Here is a 17,192-nt window from a genome sequence, read left to right as displayed (position 1 = left end):
AGGTTCTCTCACTAATTTCCTTCTCTCACATAGACACTGCTACTCAAATTCATTGTTCTTCCAACTCAAATCATTTCAAATATTTCCCAAAAGTTCCTACATTGTCAGGTTCTGCAGCAGACACAAGTTTAAGCAAAACAAACTCTCTTCACAATGTGCTCTGGAGCATGGGCTGTGAATTCAACACAGCTGGGTCTAAGCCCCACAACTGAATAACTGCGTGCTATTTAGTCTCTCTCAAATTCAGTTTCCTTATGTGAAAATCTGGTGTATACTATTATACCCACTCCATAGGATTGCTGCTAACATTAAGTGAAATAATGGATGTGGAGTGTCTGCACACAGAAAACACTCAATAAATGTTATTGTTGTCATTATTATGAAGATTAACTACTCCAGCAGTGACTTTTTATTTCTACTATGTTACAAATAATTTTTTCATAGTTAATGATCTGTCTTTATGTTAGACTTACAGCAATTTGTTAGTCACTTTGACTCATTACTGCTATGAAAATATGCGATTCTAAACCACTAATAAAAGTAAAGAGTGTTGAAAAATGTCTCAAATATTTGCATTGATAAGTTAAATAAACTTGCAAGTTGGGAGTACAGTAAGGGGAAAGACAATACACATTAAAATACATTTAGTTTCCAGCACAGCTATTAACAGTCTGACCTTGTCTTTTAACCTGTATTTCAGTTTTGTTTTCTCATCTGTAAAATAGAGGTCCAAATACATGACCTATATCCTTTTCATTTCTTAACTCTTAAAGGTAAAATTATTTTTTTAAATTCCAAGTACAAACTCTGTGGTAAAATATGGGCTATAAATACCTGTTTTATCTGAAAATAGGCTTATTCAAAGACAGAAAATACTGTCACAACTTTTAAACACATAAAAATTAGCCTATATATGCAAAACCTTACATATGATGTGAAATATAAAGATTCAATTTTTAACAATTGACATTTTATAAGATTTTCTAGTTTGGCACTTCGTTCATAAAATATACAAACAAAATATAAAATCCAGGCTAAAATATTCAATGATTAAAAACTATTAATTGTTTGTTTTTAATAGGGTGCCAGTGTTTCACTGTTTAATATCAACAGCTACCATTGAGCACATTCTACACTTATCTTTTCACTTAATCTTCACAAAGGAACCTATGAAGTCAGTAATATTTTTCTGTCATGTAACAGATGAGAAAGCAGAGCATCTCAGGTTTGACTAACTTCCTTAAAAATTACACCCAAGGGGAGTGGCAAGCTAGAACACACTATCAGTCCGCACAGCTCCTAAATCTAGTTAAACAGTTCACTGTATAGTCCTCTTTCAAAATAGTTCTATGCAGATTAATACACACAGCTCAGCAAAATAATGAAAGGAAAAAAAGTCAGAAGCTTTAAAAGACTAGACAAAAAATGACATCCATGGAAAAGACAATGAATATGATTGACAAAAAACAGAACCTACCTTCATGACCTATGACAGACCTGGAAGCTGTTTGAAAGCTAACAATTCCTGCCACATTGTCATTGGCCAAAATGTTCACTCTAACAGTGTCAGAGCTGGGCAAAATTCTGCTTCCACCTTCGGTGTACACCAAACTAACTATGATGCTTTCATCATCCTCTGGTTCAAAATCATCCAAGATGGTTAAAATGGCTGTCTTTTTGGTTTCACCTATAGAAAATCAATGGGATAGGAAAAAGTAACAAAATCATCAACATAGAGAACTCAGAAAGGCCCAAAATAACTTATATTTTAAAAGTTAAGTAAAAATATGTGAGTGAATTGTAATAGTTCCATATTGTGAGCAATATTAGTACCACTGTAAGCAAATCAAATTTTGTATATTAATCTATATATCCTTTCATATACAAAACACTATAAAATTTTATTAATGTACACTGATTTTGGGGAATGACTTTTGAATTATAGAAAAGTTAAAGGGTAGAATTATTTCAAAGAATCATAGCTTTTATCTCCTGGTCTTTAGCCAAGAACAATGACTTAGCTAGGCAAAGAGCTTTGAGAGAGCATCTTCTGTTTAGAAATAGCACATTCAATAGAATGTAGTCTCATTCTCTGGCACTACCAAGAATAATTTAAATCAGTTATTCAACCCTGAAAAACAGGAATACTTAGGGAATGGTGGTCAAAATAAGGAACAGAAAAAGGATGGCAAATTCTGAGCGAAAGAACTAGCCTGAAACGAATCTTGGATAACTAGATGAGATGATGACACCAACTATCAGTTTACAGGATACAATGCCATGAAGAAAGGAGGCAAAAAAAGGAATTCGAAGGGACGAGTGACAGGCACAAGGGCCAACCAATCTACTTTGCAATTTGATCTAGGACCCCACTAGTACATAGGGCACCGCAAAATGTCCCTAAACCCAACACTACTTCTGCTTGTTCAGTGTATGGTGTCTCCTATTTAATTTCTCCCTACTTGCAGGAAAGAGGATGAAAGAGTGAGAAAAGAAAAGGAAGGAAAAATGAGAAAGGAAATTAAATGCATATTCTCTCTTTCATGATCCTGGAACATTTTGCTTAATACAGTAGTGTCAAGATTGCCTCAAGAGAGTATCCATTATCTAAGAATCTTGGTTAGCTATAAAATACAGTCCATTTGTGTGATGCTAAAATTACAATTCATAGTAATAATCTATATAATGCTATTACTTTATATGATAACTTTCTTTGTAGTTCCCAAAGCCACTGGAAAAATTGTCATCTCCACTCCCTCCTCACTATATTTTCATTATTCCCTTTGAAATAGAGAGAAATGTTACCAATTACCAACCTGCCCCCCTCTTCCATCAAGCATATCATATGCCACTACTCCACTATTCCCCAAATCATTAACTAGGAAATAAACATTATAGAAATTTACTGTAAAACATAATGCTTATTAGATGTTTTCAAATATACTATATGTGTACCCTAACTCCTAATTAGTTTCCCCCAAAAAGTGTGTGCATTAAAAAGTTAAACAGATATAATGGATTGCTCTAAGATATGAATAACATTTATTTCCTTCATTTTGTGTATATCCTGAGTATACATTACTTTCCAATTAGAAAAACACTGTTAAAAAAATTTTGTGGAATCTATAAATGCCCAACTCAAAATTTAAACAATGATTTTAGTAAAGCTATCTTTCCCACACCCAAAGAAAACTATTTTAAATATATGAACTTTTCCAATTTTAAATATCATAGGATTCAAGCAATTCTGAAAAAGAATGAGTGAATCTGATCACAATTTTAATTTGTTTGCCATTATAAAATATCATAATATTGTTTATGAAAATTTACAGTGGTGATCCTATTCAAGTCTAAGAACAGTATTATAAATTGATCTAGCACTAAGATTAATTTAATATAAATGCAGTCAACAAAGTTTACACTATTTTCACTTACAAATTATTTTCATTGAAGATATATTTTGATGTCTCTAGTGCATATGAAAATGCTTACCAGTTAATACCCATTTTCCTAGCTACCACTGCTTCTTACACACGTTTGGTTGTAGGTACATGTCTCATTTTTATAATTTCACTTACAAAATTAGGACTTACCTTATAGTTGCCTCGATGTTTCCTTAAAGGCACTTGCTATCACACATAAAGATATACACAATTCACATATTCCCAGAAAATCTTTATTTTTAATAAACTAAAAAGATATACATGTAGGGTCACATCAGCATATATATGTCATGTTAACCATTCACAAGCCAACTAACTTATATTTTTTCCAAAGCCACACTACACTTTACATACTAGCAAGAATGTACATAGTAAGAATGCTTATGAACTTTACCATAAAAATTGACTATAACAACTTACGGGGGAAATTCATTTAGAACCATCACTTACCTTCAGCAAAAGTCAGAATGTCTCCAGCACCTATAAAATCTAAACCTTCAGTAGCTGTTCCACCAACAACACGCCATTCAACTGTCACCTGACCTAAGCTGCCCCCTGTCCTGTGAATCACCAGCTCCACCAGGGTTTGGGGCTGCTCCTGAACTTCAACAAATAAGCCATCTTCTGAGGTATTGGGACTAATACTGTAGATCACGAACACTCCAAAGGCATCACCATTTAGTGCTATGACAACTGTAGAAGTATTTGGCTGTCCTATGGTTGGCTGATTTTTAAAACTGGCTGTGATGTTCATGAGGTGAACTTCAAGGAGAGAAATTAGGAAACTCTCATCCATTTCTGGGAAGTCATCAGGAAGAATAGAAACTGTGAGATTTGCAAATTCATCACCTTCCAGCATTATGGCCCATTGCCTTGTCACAGGCTCGTAGTCACTCCCTGCCACAGCCTGACTGCTAAAAAGAGATGCTATCCTGGTCATGTTTTTCCTGTAGGTCCAGAAGTCTGAAGTGTTGACATTTGGGCTGCTCCACGATGTCATCCAAAAACACTGGGGACCCTCAGAAGCACTGGAAAATGAAAATGCTGAGCAAGCATGTTCTTTGAGGCACAAAGTGGCACAGGTGTACTGGGGTTCCCCCACTGCAGAGACATTCACCCACATTCTCCAAAGTGGGTCAGGTACCCCTTGTATTGGCGATTCATAGTAGGACAGTAAATCTTGACCTTCCTCGATTGCAAGAGCCACTACATCAATATCGGAAGTACTGTAGAACAACAACAGCCGACCAAACAGCCCTCCGCTAAAATGTGGAGTGACAATTAAAAGACAAGTTAGGCACTCAAAGTTATTGCACATGATTGTGGCTTTCAGATTTTTTTAATTGTTAAAATACTAGTAGAAACACAGCCATGTTTCTTAATTACAATTGTCTTTCAACGTTTTGTTTTCCCTTACATGGAAACCTTGCTAGTTTTCAATCAAACAATACTTATTTTTTAGCCAAGTGATGAAAATATCTTCCAAGGTATACAAATTCAGAATTTCCAAACAAAATTACAAAATTAATTTTCATTGCTAGATTGCACTGAAACAAAGAAACAATGATAACAGTATGAGTACAATTTGGGAAATGTAATTATAGTTGGCCCTCCATATCTATGGAATCCACACCTGTGAATTCAACCAACCACAGATGGAAATTATTGGGAAAAAAAAGTAAAAAAATCACAATACAACAATAAAAGATAATACATTGCATTTACATTGTATTAAGTAGTATAAGTAATCTAGAGATGATTTAAAGTATATGAGAGGATGTACGTAGGTTATAGGCACATTTATTTTATGCCATTTTATATGGGGACTTGAGCATCCAAGGATTTTGATATCCTTGGGGGCCCCCTGGAACCAATCCCCCATCCACATCAGAGGGACAACTGTATTTACCACAAGGTCTCAAGACCCTATATTTTCTACTTCTGAAAGAGCTCAGTGAATACTATTCTGCCTCACAAAAGAAATGCAAGAAAACAAAACCTGAAAATCAACCACACTTCAAACAGCATGTGAATATTCTTTAATTTAGAAACTAGTTATATTTAAATTCAAACAAATCACAAGTTAAAGCAATAAATTTCTGGGATTCGAAAGTACAATAAGGTACCATCTATTGCCCATTTCACTAACATACGTATGATAACTCCGACAGGCTCTTTATATTAATAAGTGTGATTTAATTAATGCATTATAATAACCTATAAAAGGAAAAACCAACAAACCTAAATTGTTTAATTGTTCAAGTGATTGTTTCCCACCACCCGACAGCTCCCATCACTCCCACAGATGCAAGTAGCCATCTCATATACCTTCTCCTGACAGTTATGTTAGCACAGGAACTTCTTTCCAGAGGCTCTTGAACTCGATAAACCGTCTGAACAAAGGCTACTGTACCATAAGGATTATCATTGGCAGGAATAATAATATTTGCCACTCGATCTAACCCAATAGTACCTCCATCAGAGGCATCAGTTAGTTGCACTTGGATAACCTAAAAATACAGTGAAAACTTCCTTAAAAGCATCACAATTCTGAAATTAGAATAAGAATGATACAGGGAAAAAAATCAAACATATACATACAAGTACATGAACAAAATGGAATGAAATATAAATGATCTCAAAGAAACTCCCCCAATTGCATTTACAAACCCAGCATGCCATAGAATAATCTATCATCAACTTTTAATAATGGAGAGTGATTATACATAAGAAATATAGGCTATTTAAATTCCTTAATATTCAGTTATATAATCATGTGAATCAATTTTAAGATCCCTATTTATGTTTACCATTTCAATAATATGACTTTTATGTCTTATACATTTTTTATTTAGGGAAAATATTGCACGTACTCTTTAATGGATAATTAATATATTATGCTTTATTTTCCACATTATCTTAAAGAGAAAATTTTCTAACAAAATTTAAAACAGAAAACATCATAATGTATTGCCACTTAAATTTAGAGAAAAAGAAAGAGAAATATTTTATATGTATCAATAAAAATCTAATATTTTAAAAGTGAAAAAATGACATAACTGGCATTCAAAAAATTTTTATGAAAAAAAATTTTTATGGACTTATTTTCCATAAAAATTTGATACTATTAGGAAATAAATGCTGTTAAAAGTAATTTTATGAGATTTAGACTTTAGTAATACTTGAATTTCATAAAATTATCTTCAGCCAATATATGTTAGTGATGAATCAAGTTTCCCACTGAGACTCTATTTTTATTTGCTACCTTGCTTCTTCATTGTAAAAAAAAATATATAGGAAGATGTATTTAGCATGGTATTAGTCATACACTAAATTCTCAACAATGGTTGAAGAATAAGTGAATGAATGGAAAAACAAAATCTACACTTAAGATTGACTTGCTCACATCCAAGCCAAAAGGGAGTAAGATATAAATTAAGAGTTTATATGGAACAAATGTAGTATAAATTATGACAGATGTATACATTAAATATATTTAACCATTTAACCAAAACGTTGAATAATACAATGTAACTGTACCAAACAAAACTTATACTATATAGCAAACTGGCAAATGTACATGATCTATTTCTAGACTATTCCTGCTTTTGTCAACTGTAAGAACCACTTTCACACTACCATAGTTTGAACATTCTTGCAGAAATAATTTATTTGATATCCTCCCCAAAGTGTCACAACAACAGCCATCTGTTCTAGTCACTATAAGACAAGGTACGATTTACAGTGTCATTCTATACTAGCCATTCCTCTCACCTCTTCAATCTCCGGAACGTCGTCAGCCAGGACCTCTAACAACAAGGTTTGAATGGTTTCCCCAGGGGCAAAGGTCACATTACCTGAGACAACTCGCAGGTCGCCAGTAGCAAGCTGTCCATTAATGGTGGCAACCCACTGAACAGTAACATTGCCGAGTGTCCCAGAATTTCGAATTATTGGCAGGTTTACCTTCACTGAGTTAAACTCAGGTTCCTCTACAATAAGTTTAGTAATCTGAAAACCTGAGGGGTAAACAGAGCAGAGTTAATTTCAAGTACAAAGTGAAACTGAGTTAACATAGAGCTAACCAAATGCCATCCTATAGTGGAGTCTTTTTCCCCCTAAGCAATCTAAGTAGCTATATCCCACAAAACCAGAGTAAAATGCTGTGACACAAATTGGTCAGGCCTGCCAAATTTCTGAATTATTTTTCTCTGTGATAGAAGCAGAACTCATAAACTCAGGTGTTCCCAGGGGTCAGGTATATACCCGACATAAGTAAAGTAGACCCAGGAGCACTGTGGCTAATGGCACAGTGCAAGCCTGGTCCAGAGGGACAGTTGTTATTTTGCTCCTAGGACTGATGCTATTCAGGAGGGAGCTCTATGTTGTCAGATTTTCCTATTTATCAAGAAAGCCCCAAAATCCAGATTTTTGTGTAAATTTCTGTAATTTAAATTACTGTTTTAAAGAATCGTCTAAAACTTACAAAACACATTAGAATTCAGATCTGATCCAAAAGCCAATAGTTTGTACTTTCCATATATATGCTAAAAGGTTGATTTGCTTTTTTTTAAAATAACTAATCATTGCCAGTGACTCTACACAGGTGTCCTATATATCAGTAACAGCAGGTTAAAACGAAAGCATGATCAAATCAATTCTGTGTCTCTACAAATAAAGAAAAGGTCATTAGCTATGATCTATACAGACAAGTAAAAGACGCAAACTAGTCTGAATACCAAATAATCCATAGGGGTCATCGGAGGCCTCAATAATAATGATTGCCTCTGTTAAAGCCCCTAGTTTGGCTCCTCCTGTTGTTTCATTCAGCAGTTGCACGAGAAAAGATTCTTCCAGCTCAGGGTAGATGTCATTAATGATATATATTGGCACAGCTTTACTGGTTTCCCCTTCTAGCAAGACCACATCTGATGAAGCTATACTGTAATCTTCACCTGCAGGGACAAAGGGCAAAATGCTAAGACTTATTCCAAAATATAACAATAAACATTCCATATACAAGGGAAACACTCTTAGGTATCAAACTATATGGATATCCTTGGAAATAATTTTCTGAGGATATTGACTTTTTTTCTAAACAGGAATATTTTTGCCTCTCTCAACAGAAAAATGGGTTTGATAACATCACAAAATAATGAAAAAGGCTTCCTGAGGGTATTCAAGTTCATTCCTTCACTTTCAGAAATATGCATACATTATTTGGTCTATTTATACATATATACAGAGAGAGAGAGAAAGAGAGAGATTCATTACCACAAAATGGCCCCTTATTTACACACACACAAAAAATGTATGTAATACTTCTAGAACAAAGAACAGAACGAGAATTCTAATCTCACTGGAGACACAAATTATACTGTTGCACATAAATGGGCATGTTAGCATCATCAGTGATACAGCTAGAAATGAAAGACTTTCCTACCAAATTGGATTAAAAGCTGCTACTGAGTCCTGCTCAGGGTGGCAGGAGCTTTGTTTCTGGTGAGACAGTGGGCGGGGAAAGCGGGTTGCTTCCTATGGAGACCAAGGGCTAATTTCTTAGATCACCAACCAATTCCCACGTTCTGTCAAGGTGTGAGGCCCCCTAGAGGCAGGCAGGCATTCCTAGGGGTTACCCTAGCTCCCAAAATGGTCATGCACATGTTTGTACACACACACACACACACACACATCCCATGTCGGTAGTAGGTAAGCCTGGTTTAGTCTTTTCAAGCATTATGTCCAAATGATTTATTTTTATCAGGCATAGTATCCCATCCATTCACACTCCTGTTCCTTTGAGTGCACACTAGAAAGATTCTAACTGAATATCTCTTAGGCAAATCTCCCTCTAGATGCTGGAACTGTACTATCAAAGTAGGCAGGCTCCTAATGTCTGCATTTGGTAATGAAATCCTTTTGCTTACACATAAAATAGTTAATGCTGCCCATTGCCTCTTTTGTGTTCTTCATAAATAAATCAACAAGCATAATAAAGGGGTCCAGAGACAATGCTGTTGCCAAGCATTGAAAGCATATGGATGCTCTTTTTTTCTTGAATTCCTCAGTAGTCATTTACACATGAATCCCTTTCAAAAATGAAAAGTACACACAGAGAAATCCAATGTTTTCCTTAGTCTATTTTTCATTGGTTTGTGCATAGTCTGGTCAACATAGCATTTGAATTCACATATAATTTTGCCAATGGTTTTCACAAATTCTATAAATTCAGTGTCAGAAATATATAAGAGCTCTAGATTTGTGCCTTTAAAAGATACAAGGATATTTCTAGTTTTCTAGTTGATTTTTCTAATTCCGTCTTTGGGTAGCTTTGTTAATCAAGGATACATTTCCTCTGTATGTATGTCCATCTGCATGTACTGCTCCTTAGATATTTTTTCTTACCAGCTATTGCAGTTATTGGCACAGCTTTAAACTTCACAGAAACATCTGCAAATGCTCCTCCTGTTCTAGTCACATTGATAATGGGTCCAACATGATTTTCTGCCACTCGAACAATTGGTGCCGAGAGCTGAAGAGTTCCAAATGCATCATCATTGGCAAAGATAATTAGATGGGCAATAGTTTCTATCTTAGGCCCTAGACGTGGAGAATTTGGAACTGAAAGGTAAAAGATCCAAATAGAAAACAGAAAGTTAATATATCGAAATTCTAAGAACTGGCCAAAAGTCATCAAGTAGCAAGCCTCAGCAAGATTTCATCAGCCAAATAAGATTCTCATTTGGTGTTTCCTCTCTACTATTTATATTTAAAGATATTTATAGGCCGGGCGCGGTGGCTCACGCCTGTAATCCTAGCACTCTGGGAGGCCGAGGCGGGCGGATTGTTTGAGCTCAGGAGTTCAAGACCAGCCTGAGCAAGAGCGAGACCCATCTCTACTAAAAATAGAAAGAAATTATCTGGCCAACTAAAATATATATAGAAAAAATTAGCCGGGCATGGTGGCGCATGCCTGTAGTCCCAGCTACTCGGGAGGCTGAGGCAGTAGGATCGCTTAAGCCCAGGAGTTTGAGGTTGCTGTGAGCTAGGCTGACGCCATGGCACTCTAGCCTGGGCAACAGAGCAAGACTCTGTCTCAAAAAAAAAAAAAAAAAAGATTTTTATTGGTTAATATGTACCAACACTAATCTAGACATTGGGGATACAAAAATAAACAGAAAGCCCCTGCTCTCTTATAGCTTACATTCTAGGGAGATTTTTTTAAATAGAATCCATAGCAAAGAAACAGTTATCCTAAAAGAATATTTTATTAAATAATATGTACTGGAAATTTATGAAAAGGGAAAAATTATTAGAGTATAATTCATCATCACTTTATATAATATTACAACAGATAGTGATGATACCTACAGAAGTATGCTCGCTCGTCTAATCAGTTCACCACCATGCCATTAAAATAAAACAGTATTTCAATTACAAAGTTGAGTAGGAAAGGAATTTAATTCCTCAACCTCAAAGACCAGATACAAATCATCATCCTCAAAATCAGTGGTCCCCAGCTCCCAGGCTGTGGACTGGTACTGGTTCCTGGCCTGTTAGGAACCTGTTAGCACAGCAGAACATGAGCAGTGGGCGAGGGAGCAAAGCTTCATCTGTGTTTATTCCCCATTGCTCCACATAAGCCCCGCCTCCTGTCAGATCAGCAGTGACATTAGATTCTCATAGAAGTATGAACACTATTGTAAACTGCTCATGTGAGGGATCTAGGTTGCACACTCCTTCAGCGAATCTAATGCCTGATGATCTGAGGTGGAGCTGAGGCAGTGATGCTAGAGCTGGGGAGCGGATGCAAATACAAATTATTATCAGCAGAGAGGTTTGCACAATAAATGTAACACACTTGAACCATCCTGAAACCATCCCTCTCTACTCCCAGTCCGTGGAAAAATTGTCTTCCATGAAACCTTTCCCTGGTGCCTAAAAGGTTGGGGACCACTGCTCTAAATTATTGCTTCTCTAAATGCTTCACTGTCTTCCCTGACAAACCTGTCCTCCTTGCCCAATGTAGGTTAATAGACTAAACTACTTTGTTGCCATGGTCTGAATGTTTGTGTTCCACCAAAATTCATGTGTTGAAATCCCAAGCCCCAGAGTGACAGTATTAAGAGGTAGAGCCTTTGGGAGGTGATCAGGTTATGGGACGGGAGCCCGCATATAAGGGATTAGTGCCCATATAAAAGAGGCCTGAGACAGAGAGGCCCCTTCCTCTTTCCACCATGTGAGGGCACCGCAAGAAGGCACTATCTGTGAACCAGGAAGCTGGCCCTCACCAGACACCAAATCTGCCGGTACCTTAATCTTGACACTTCCCAGTCATCACAAGTGTCAAAAATAAATTTCTGTTGTTTATAAGCCACCCAGTTTATGGTAGTTTGCTATAGTAGCCCCAATGGACAAATACTTTCATCTGGAAATCAGTCCACCTCAATGCTGCATCAACCCTGCTATAATAGAGCATGTTCAATAATTCTAAAGTTCCCTTCTTACTTTCTACTGATTTCAAAGAAAGCAACACTTATTTTGAAGGCATTTAAGGTCCTCCATAAATTCTCCCTGACTTATTTTTTTGGTTTAATTTCAACCAGCACCCTTGCCAAAACAATATAAAAAGTGACCTTTTAACACAAATGAAGCATAAACAAACTCCTATAAGAGGTAAAAAAGTTTGAGCTCATACTTAAAATACTCTCTAACAATTGTGGTATTTGGAGATATGTGATTATGAATAAAATTTAACATTTTCTGAAAATTTAACCTAAACACCATAGTAACACTATTTAATTTCAATATGGACCAGACTATCCCAAATTATATCATAGTTAAAATCATAAATTATAAATCAATAAAATATAATTAAATTCAAATAAATTAGAAAAAACGGGCAATAACATAGACAGTTGTAGCAGCAGGTGACATTTTTGAGTGTTGACTACAAGCCAGGCAGAGTTCTAAGCACTTTTTGTGCATTAGTAGTCTAATTCCCTCACCATGCAGTAGGGAAAACTGTCTATAGATAAGGAATAAGAGGCTCAAAGAAATTGCATAAGTTCTTATATGGTACATGCCGGACATAATCAAGAGGCATCCTATGAGGGTTTGCCTAATCTCCTACTCCCCATCTACAATTCCTCTCCAAACCAGGTATAGAACCTTCAGTTATCCATGCCTGTTCATCTGCCCTATCCCTTTACCCAGGTGCTAATGGCCAGTCTTCTCACATTGTTCTCCTTAATCATGAAAAGTGATGATTCCACTCCAAGTAACAAAGACCCTATCAGGTTCTATACAGATTTTGCCTATTAAAATTTGAGTCCATATCACACATATTTGCACTTAATTGTTCTTTAATTATCCCATCATAGTTTTATGCCTATTCTGAATTGCCCCAACTCTGTTGCACAGTTCCAGGAACATACAAACATAAAATATGTGTTGATTGTTTCTTCCATCCCATAGCACATAGATATTCTGCATATATAGCTTTATTAATAATAATTGCTCACATCTATTGACTGTTTACCACATGCCAGATACTGTAAGTAAACTTTGTAATTCTGTGATACCGTAAGTGTAATTTTTATGTATACAGTATTACCATGTTTAATCCCATATTTATATATTAATATTATAGATAAGGAAACTGGAGTGTAAAAAGATTGTATCCAATAGTTTATTACTACACATTGAAATAGAAGTTATCTGATATCAACAACCACAGCTTCTAGCCACAGGTACATGTGATACTCTCTCATGGTTTTATATCTATCTCAATAAATTATGAGTTCTTTGAAAACCAGGCTGCGCTTTATAATTTTTACTTAATAGGACTAATTATTGGGCTTTATTTTAATTTCTTTGCTATTACAACTGATCCTAAATCTTGCTTTAAAAAGAAGTGAAGGGGTTATTGTGTGATAATTTTTACTCTTCACTGTAATCTGAAGATTTAATGTTAGTAATTGCCCTATAAAGTAAATTTCCTTCAATAACCCTGGACTACAATCATTTACATTATGGGCAAGAATGTTGCTCACTCTATACAGTATATTCATACAGGTGTTACAGCAAGGTGGAGAAACTTACTTGGAAAAAGTCTTAATCCACATGGCAGAACATAGTCAACATGCAGGTCTTGGAATCTTACATTTTAAGCTGTGTAATTCTAGTTTCCTAAATAAGGTTTTACTTGTTTTCCTAAACATGTTGTCTTAAAATTGACATTAAATTAATACCACCCATATTTCTTCATTTATTTGTTCCCTTATTCTAGGAAATCTAGATTCTTCTCTTTATTTAAAAACACCTTTCTGGAGTTATATGTCTTCTTAGAAAAATGTAAATAATGAACAAGCTATATAATACAATAGCTGCTTTCAGCTCCACGAGGCCAAGTCCTGCTCCCTACCTGTACCCAATCCACTCCCTCTACAAAGCCAAACAAGGAGAGTGGCCACTACTTTCCAGCAGAAGCTGCTATACCAGATCCTCTGCCCAACCAATATCAGTCACTCCTCATTCCTTATTCTTAATGCAATCAGTGCCTTTTTCTCAAACCTCACAAATTTTCATGATTTCTTACTGCTTCACAGCTCTGACCCCCTTCCCTCACACACTTGCCAGATCCACATGATCTGATTGTGCTAATACAAAGAGCTTCTGTTTGTCGGGGGATCTTCCAGAAGTAAATCAAGATGAGAGAGCCCCAGGCTCCTGCTACTAGTACTATCCTTGGACTTTCTAGATGGATTCCAGAATGTTTGGAAAGCTACAATTTATAGTACAATAGTACTAGAGGTCAGTTATACACGGATTACATACAAGCTTCTAAAATTTAGTATGAGAATATAAATGACTTTTAAAACATGATTTCTAAGAAAAAATGTCCTGCTTTCAGTTGCCTTTACAGGTATACTTTTGTAAAATGATAATTTCAAAGTTAGACTTTACTGTTTTTATAGAATTTTCTATTATACCCCATTCTAAATTTATTATTTTGAAATTCTTATTCCTAATGATAATAATAACACACTAATGGATACTTACTTGGGCGATCTTGTACTTTCTCTATTAAAGTAGAGTTGAGTAGTTCAATAAACACAGACTCTGACCTTTCTGGTTCATCATCATCCAAAATTGAAATAACAATTGTTGCCTCGCTCTGATTAGCTCCAAAAAGAACAAATCCAGAAGCTGATATATAGTCTTTTCCTTGAGTTGCTCTGGCTAAATTAGGTGGAAAATAAGGTGGTTTTACCATATCATCTAGAGTTGCATATGAGACTATGACTTTTCCAATGAGGCCTTTCAACCTTATTATTGACAGTGTGATGTTCTGGGTTGCTTCCTCAATTTGAATAGGTCTGTTTTTCTCAGAAAAGATGAATACCCCATGAGGGTCATCACTAGCCAAAACTGTTAATGTGGCATTGGTGTGAACTCCCAAAGAACCACGGGAGACAAGGAGGATTGACACAGAGAAGGTCTTATCCAGTTCTGGATCTTCATCAGGCAGTATTTCCAAGGTGATGTTGGCACTCGTCTGACCAATCTCAAATGTGATGTTGCCAGAGGTAAAGGCGAGATCACCATCAGGATCGGAGTCTATGTTCCAATACAAAGTCACCTGAGATAGAGCTCCATGACGTCGCATAACCTATAAAATATTTAATACTAAAATGTATTAACAGAGATACTAAAACCAATGACTTAGAGTTTTATAAATATATAATGATAGCAGCATAATAAATACTAATTTTATTTTATGTAAGTTGTTCTCAAGATTATAGGCTTATTACAGGCAGGGTCCATATACTAACCTGTTTGAAGACCCTCAGAGAATCTTACAAATAGAGGCTATTTAAAAAGTGATTGTTGTATAAAATTGATGGAAAATTTTTAGCTTCTAACTAAATTATAGCTGTATCTTTTGTACAATTATTATAACAGTAATAAATCAAATGTAATTAACAATATATTATACCTAAGCATCATCATGAAAATTTTTACATTCACTGCAAAAATGGTGTATACTTCATTACAAGAAATAGATAAATGATATTTTTCTGAAAAGTTAGCCACAAAACTCATTTTGAAAGCAAATCGTATTTCCTTTTATCTTTGAAAATATAAGATGATAAAGAAAAGTCACCAAAAATTGTATTTGACCCAAGGTATAATAAAATATATTTAAGGAGGAAGAAATGACTTTGTCAACAGTATATTAAAAAGAATAAAATACTTAAAAATTACTCCAAAGAAGTCCCAACTAAGAGTAATTTTTATTTGTTGTTGTTGTGGCCCGATTACAGAATGGGGGATAAACACATAAACATACATACAGACACATGGAAAAAACACACGGACACACATAGACGGTGAAGATTGCAGTGTGGAAAACTCCAGTCACTTTATTTTTATACTCCTATTGTCCAGCAGCTACTTCCTGGTACGTGACTATCTTTAGGGTCCTGAGGCGACATGTGCTATTTCTTATGGAAATTGCTCAAGGGAAGGCAAACGTTTGCATCTTAACCTTTGGACCTCATTACCCACATGCAGGACAGTGAGACACACCTGGACTATTTGTCATAGGAAACAGTTTGTCTATTTCAATAGGCCATTGACCTTTAGCTCCAAGAAGCATTCAGCAGTCAATGGGACCCGTTGACTTCTGGCCTCAAGGAGCGGTCTGGACCCATTGACCTTTGGACCAAGAAGCAAGTCCAGTTTCGCGGACTCTGAGCTCAAGCCAATTCTTGCTCAGGGAAGATCCCTACAGTTGTTAAATGTGAATTCAAGATAAAATTAGAGATAGTTATTTTATATAACTTAATCCTTTTCCTTAATTCTTTTTTTCTTTCCTGAGTAATGAGTTATTTTTTCTAAAATTGTTCAATTTATTCCACAACAGTTTATTGAAGTTCTGCCATCATAGTATAGAAGGATAGGTTTGAGTGGTCTTTCCTTATCACTTGTATAAAATCTGAAGAAGCTGAGCAAGCTTCTAGCTTCTCTGAGTCACTGAGCAATAGAATCCTTCTTAATTTCTACTGTAACAAAGCAGAGTAGACACATACACACACATACATTATATAAAGGTGTTATTATTATTGCTGTTCCCAAATGCTTTTGATTTTCTTTCCTTCTGGGATAGACAGGATAGGATTGCATTTCACCTATTGACATTAGGCATGGCCACGAGACTTGCTTTGATCAAGAAAGTATAAGTGAAAATAACGTAAAGCTGTAAGAGCCAGAAGGAAGCTATTAATATAGTATGCAGTTCTCCACATCCACATTTCTCCCCCACCCCACGAAGATAAAAGCACTTGTTGTGATATAGCCTCTCTAATCCTTGGTCCTTAAAGTGACTAGTGATCAGAGCCCCTTGCCAACTTAAGTTGGACATACACCATGAGTGAAAAACAAATCTTTGTTAAGTCATTGATATTTTGGAGATGTTTGTTACCACAGCCTATTTGAACTAATAAAAAAAAAAAAAACAACTATGTAAGATAAATTCTTGTAGTACAGCTCCATTACATTCCTTAAAGGGTCAGAAATTCTCAGAATAATAAAATTCATCCATATGCAAAACTAAACACAAAGACAAATGCCAAATCATTATTTGATTATCAATTTGTATTGTCTGTACCAATAGGCTCATTCCCCTCCAACTACACAGAAAAAAGAAAACATAAAACATACTTTCTTAGTACAATAAAACAG

The 17,192-nt window shown here is 35.5% G+C and overlaps 1 protein-coding gene across 1 annotated transcript in view; it reads right to left on the bottom strand.

The window, feature by feature from the left end:
• ADGRV1 (adhesion G protein-coupled receptor V1) overlaps positions 1-17,192 on the bottom strand; it is a 501,294-nt gene that overhangs the window by 383,525 nt on the left and 100,577 nt on the right. Inside the window, exons 28-34 of the mRNA XM_069492870.1 lie at positions 14,508-15,117; positions 9,849-10,064; positions 8,183-8,398; positions 7,218-7,462; positions 5,772-5,953; positions 3,894-4,705; positions 1,478-1,687 (exon numbers count right to left, since the gene is read on the bottom strand). Coding sequence (XP_069348971.1) covers positions 1,478-1,687; positions 3,894-4,705; positions 5,772-5,953; positions 7,218-7,462; positions 8,183-8,398; positions 9,849-10,064; positions 14,508-15,117 — 2,491 coding nt within the window. The remainder of the gene's footprint in view (positions 1-1,477; positions 1,688-3,893; positions 4,706-5,771; positions 5,954-7,217; positions 7,463-8,182; positions 8,399-9,848; positions 10,065-14,507; positions 15,118-17,192) is intronic.

The sequence above is a fragment of the Eulemur rufifrons genome, chromosome 17 (genome assembly GCF_041146395.1).
Source record: "Eulemur rufifrons isolate Redbay chromosome 17, OSU_ERuf_1, whole genome shotgun sequence".
Classification (NCBI taxonomy): Eukaryota; Metazoa; Chordata; class Mammalia; order Primates; family Lemuridae; genus Eulemur; species Eulemur rufifrons.
Note: the sequence above shows the minus strand (reverse complement) of the source record. Positions and strands in the feature narration are given on the sequence as shown.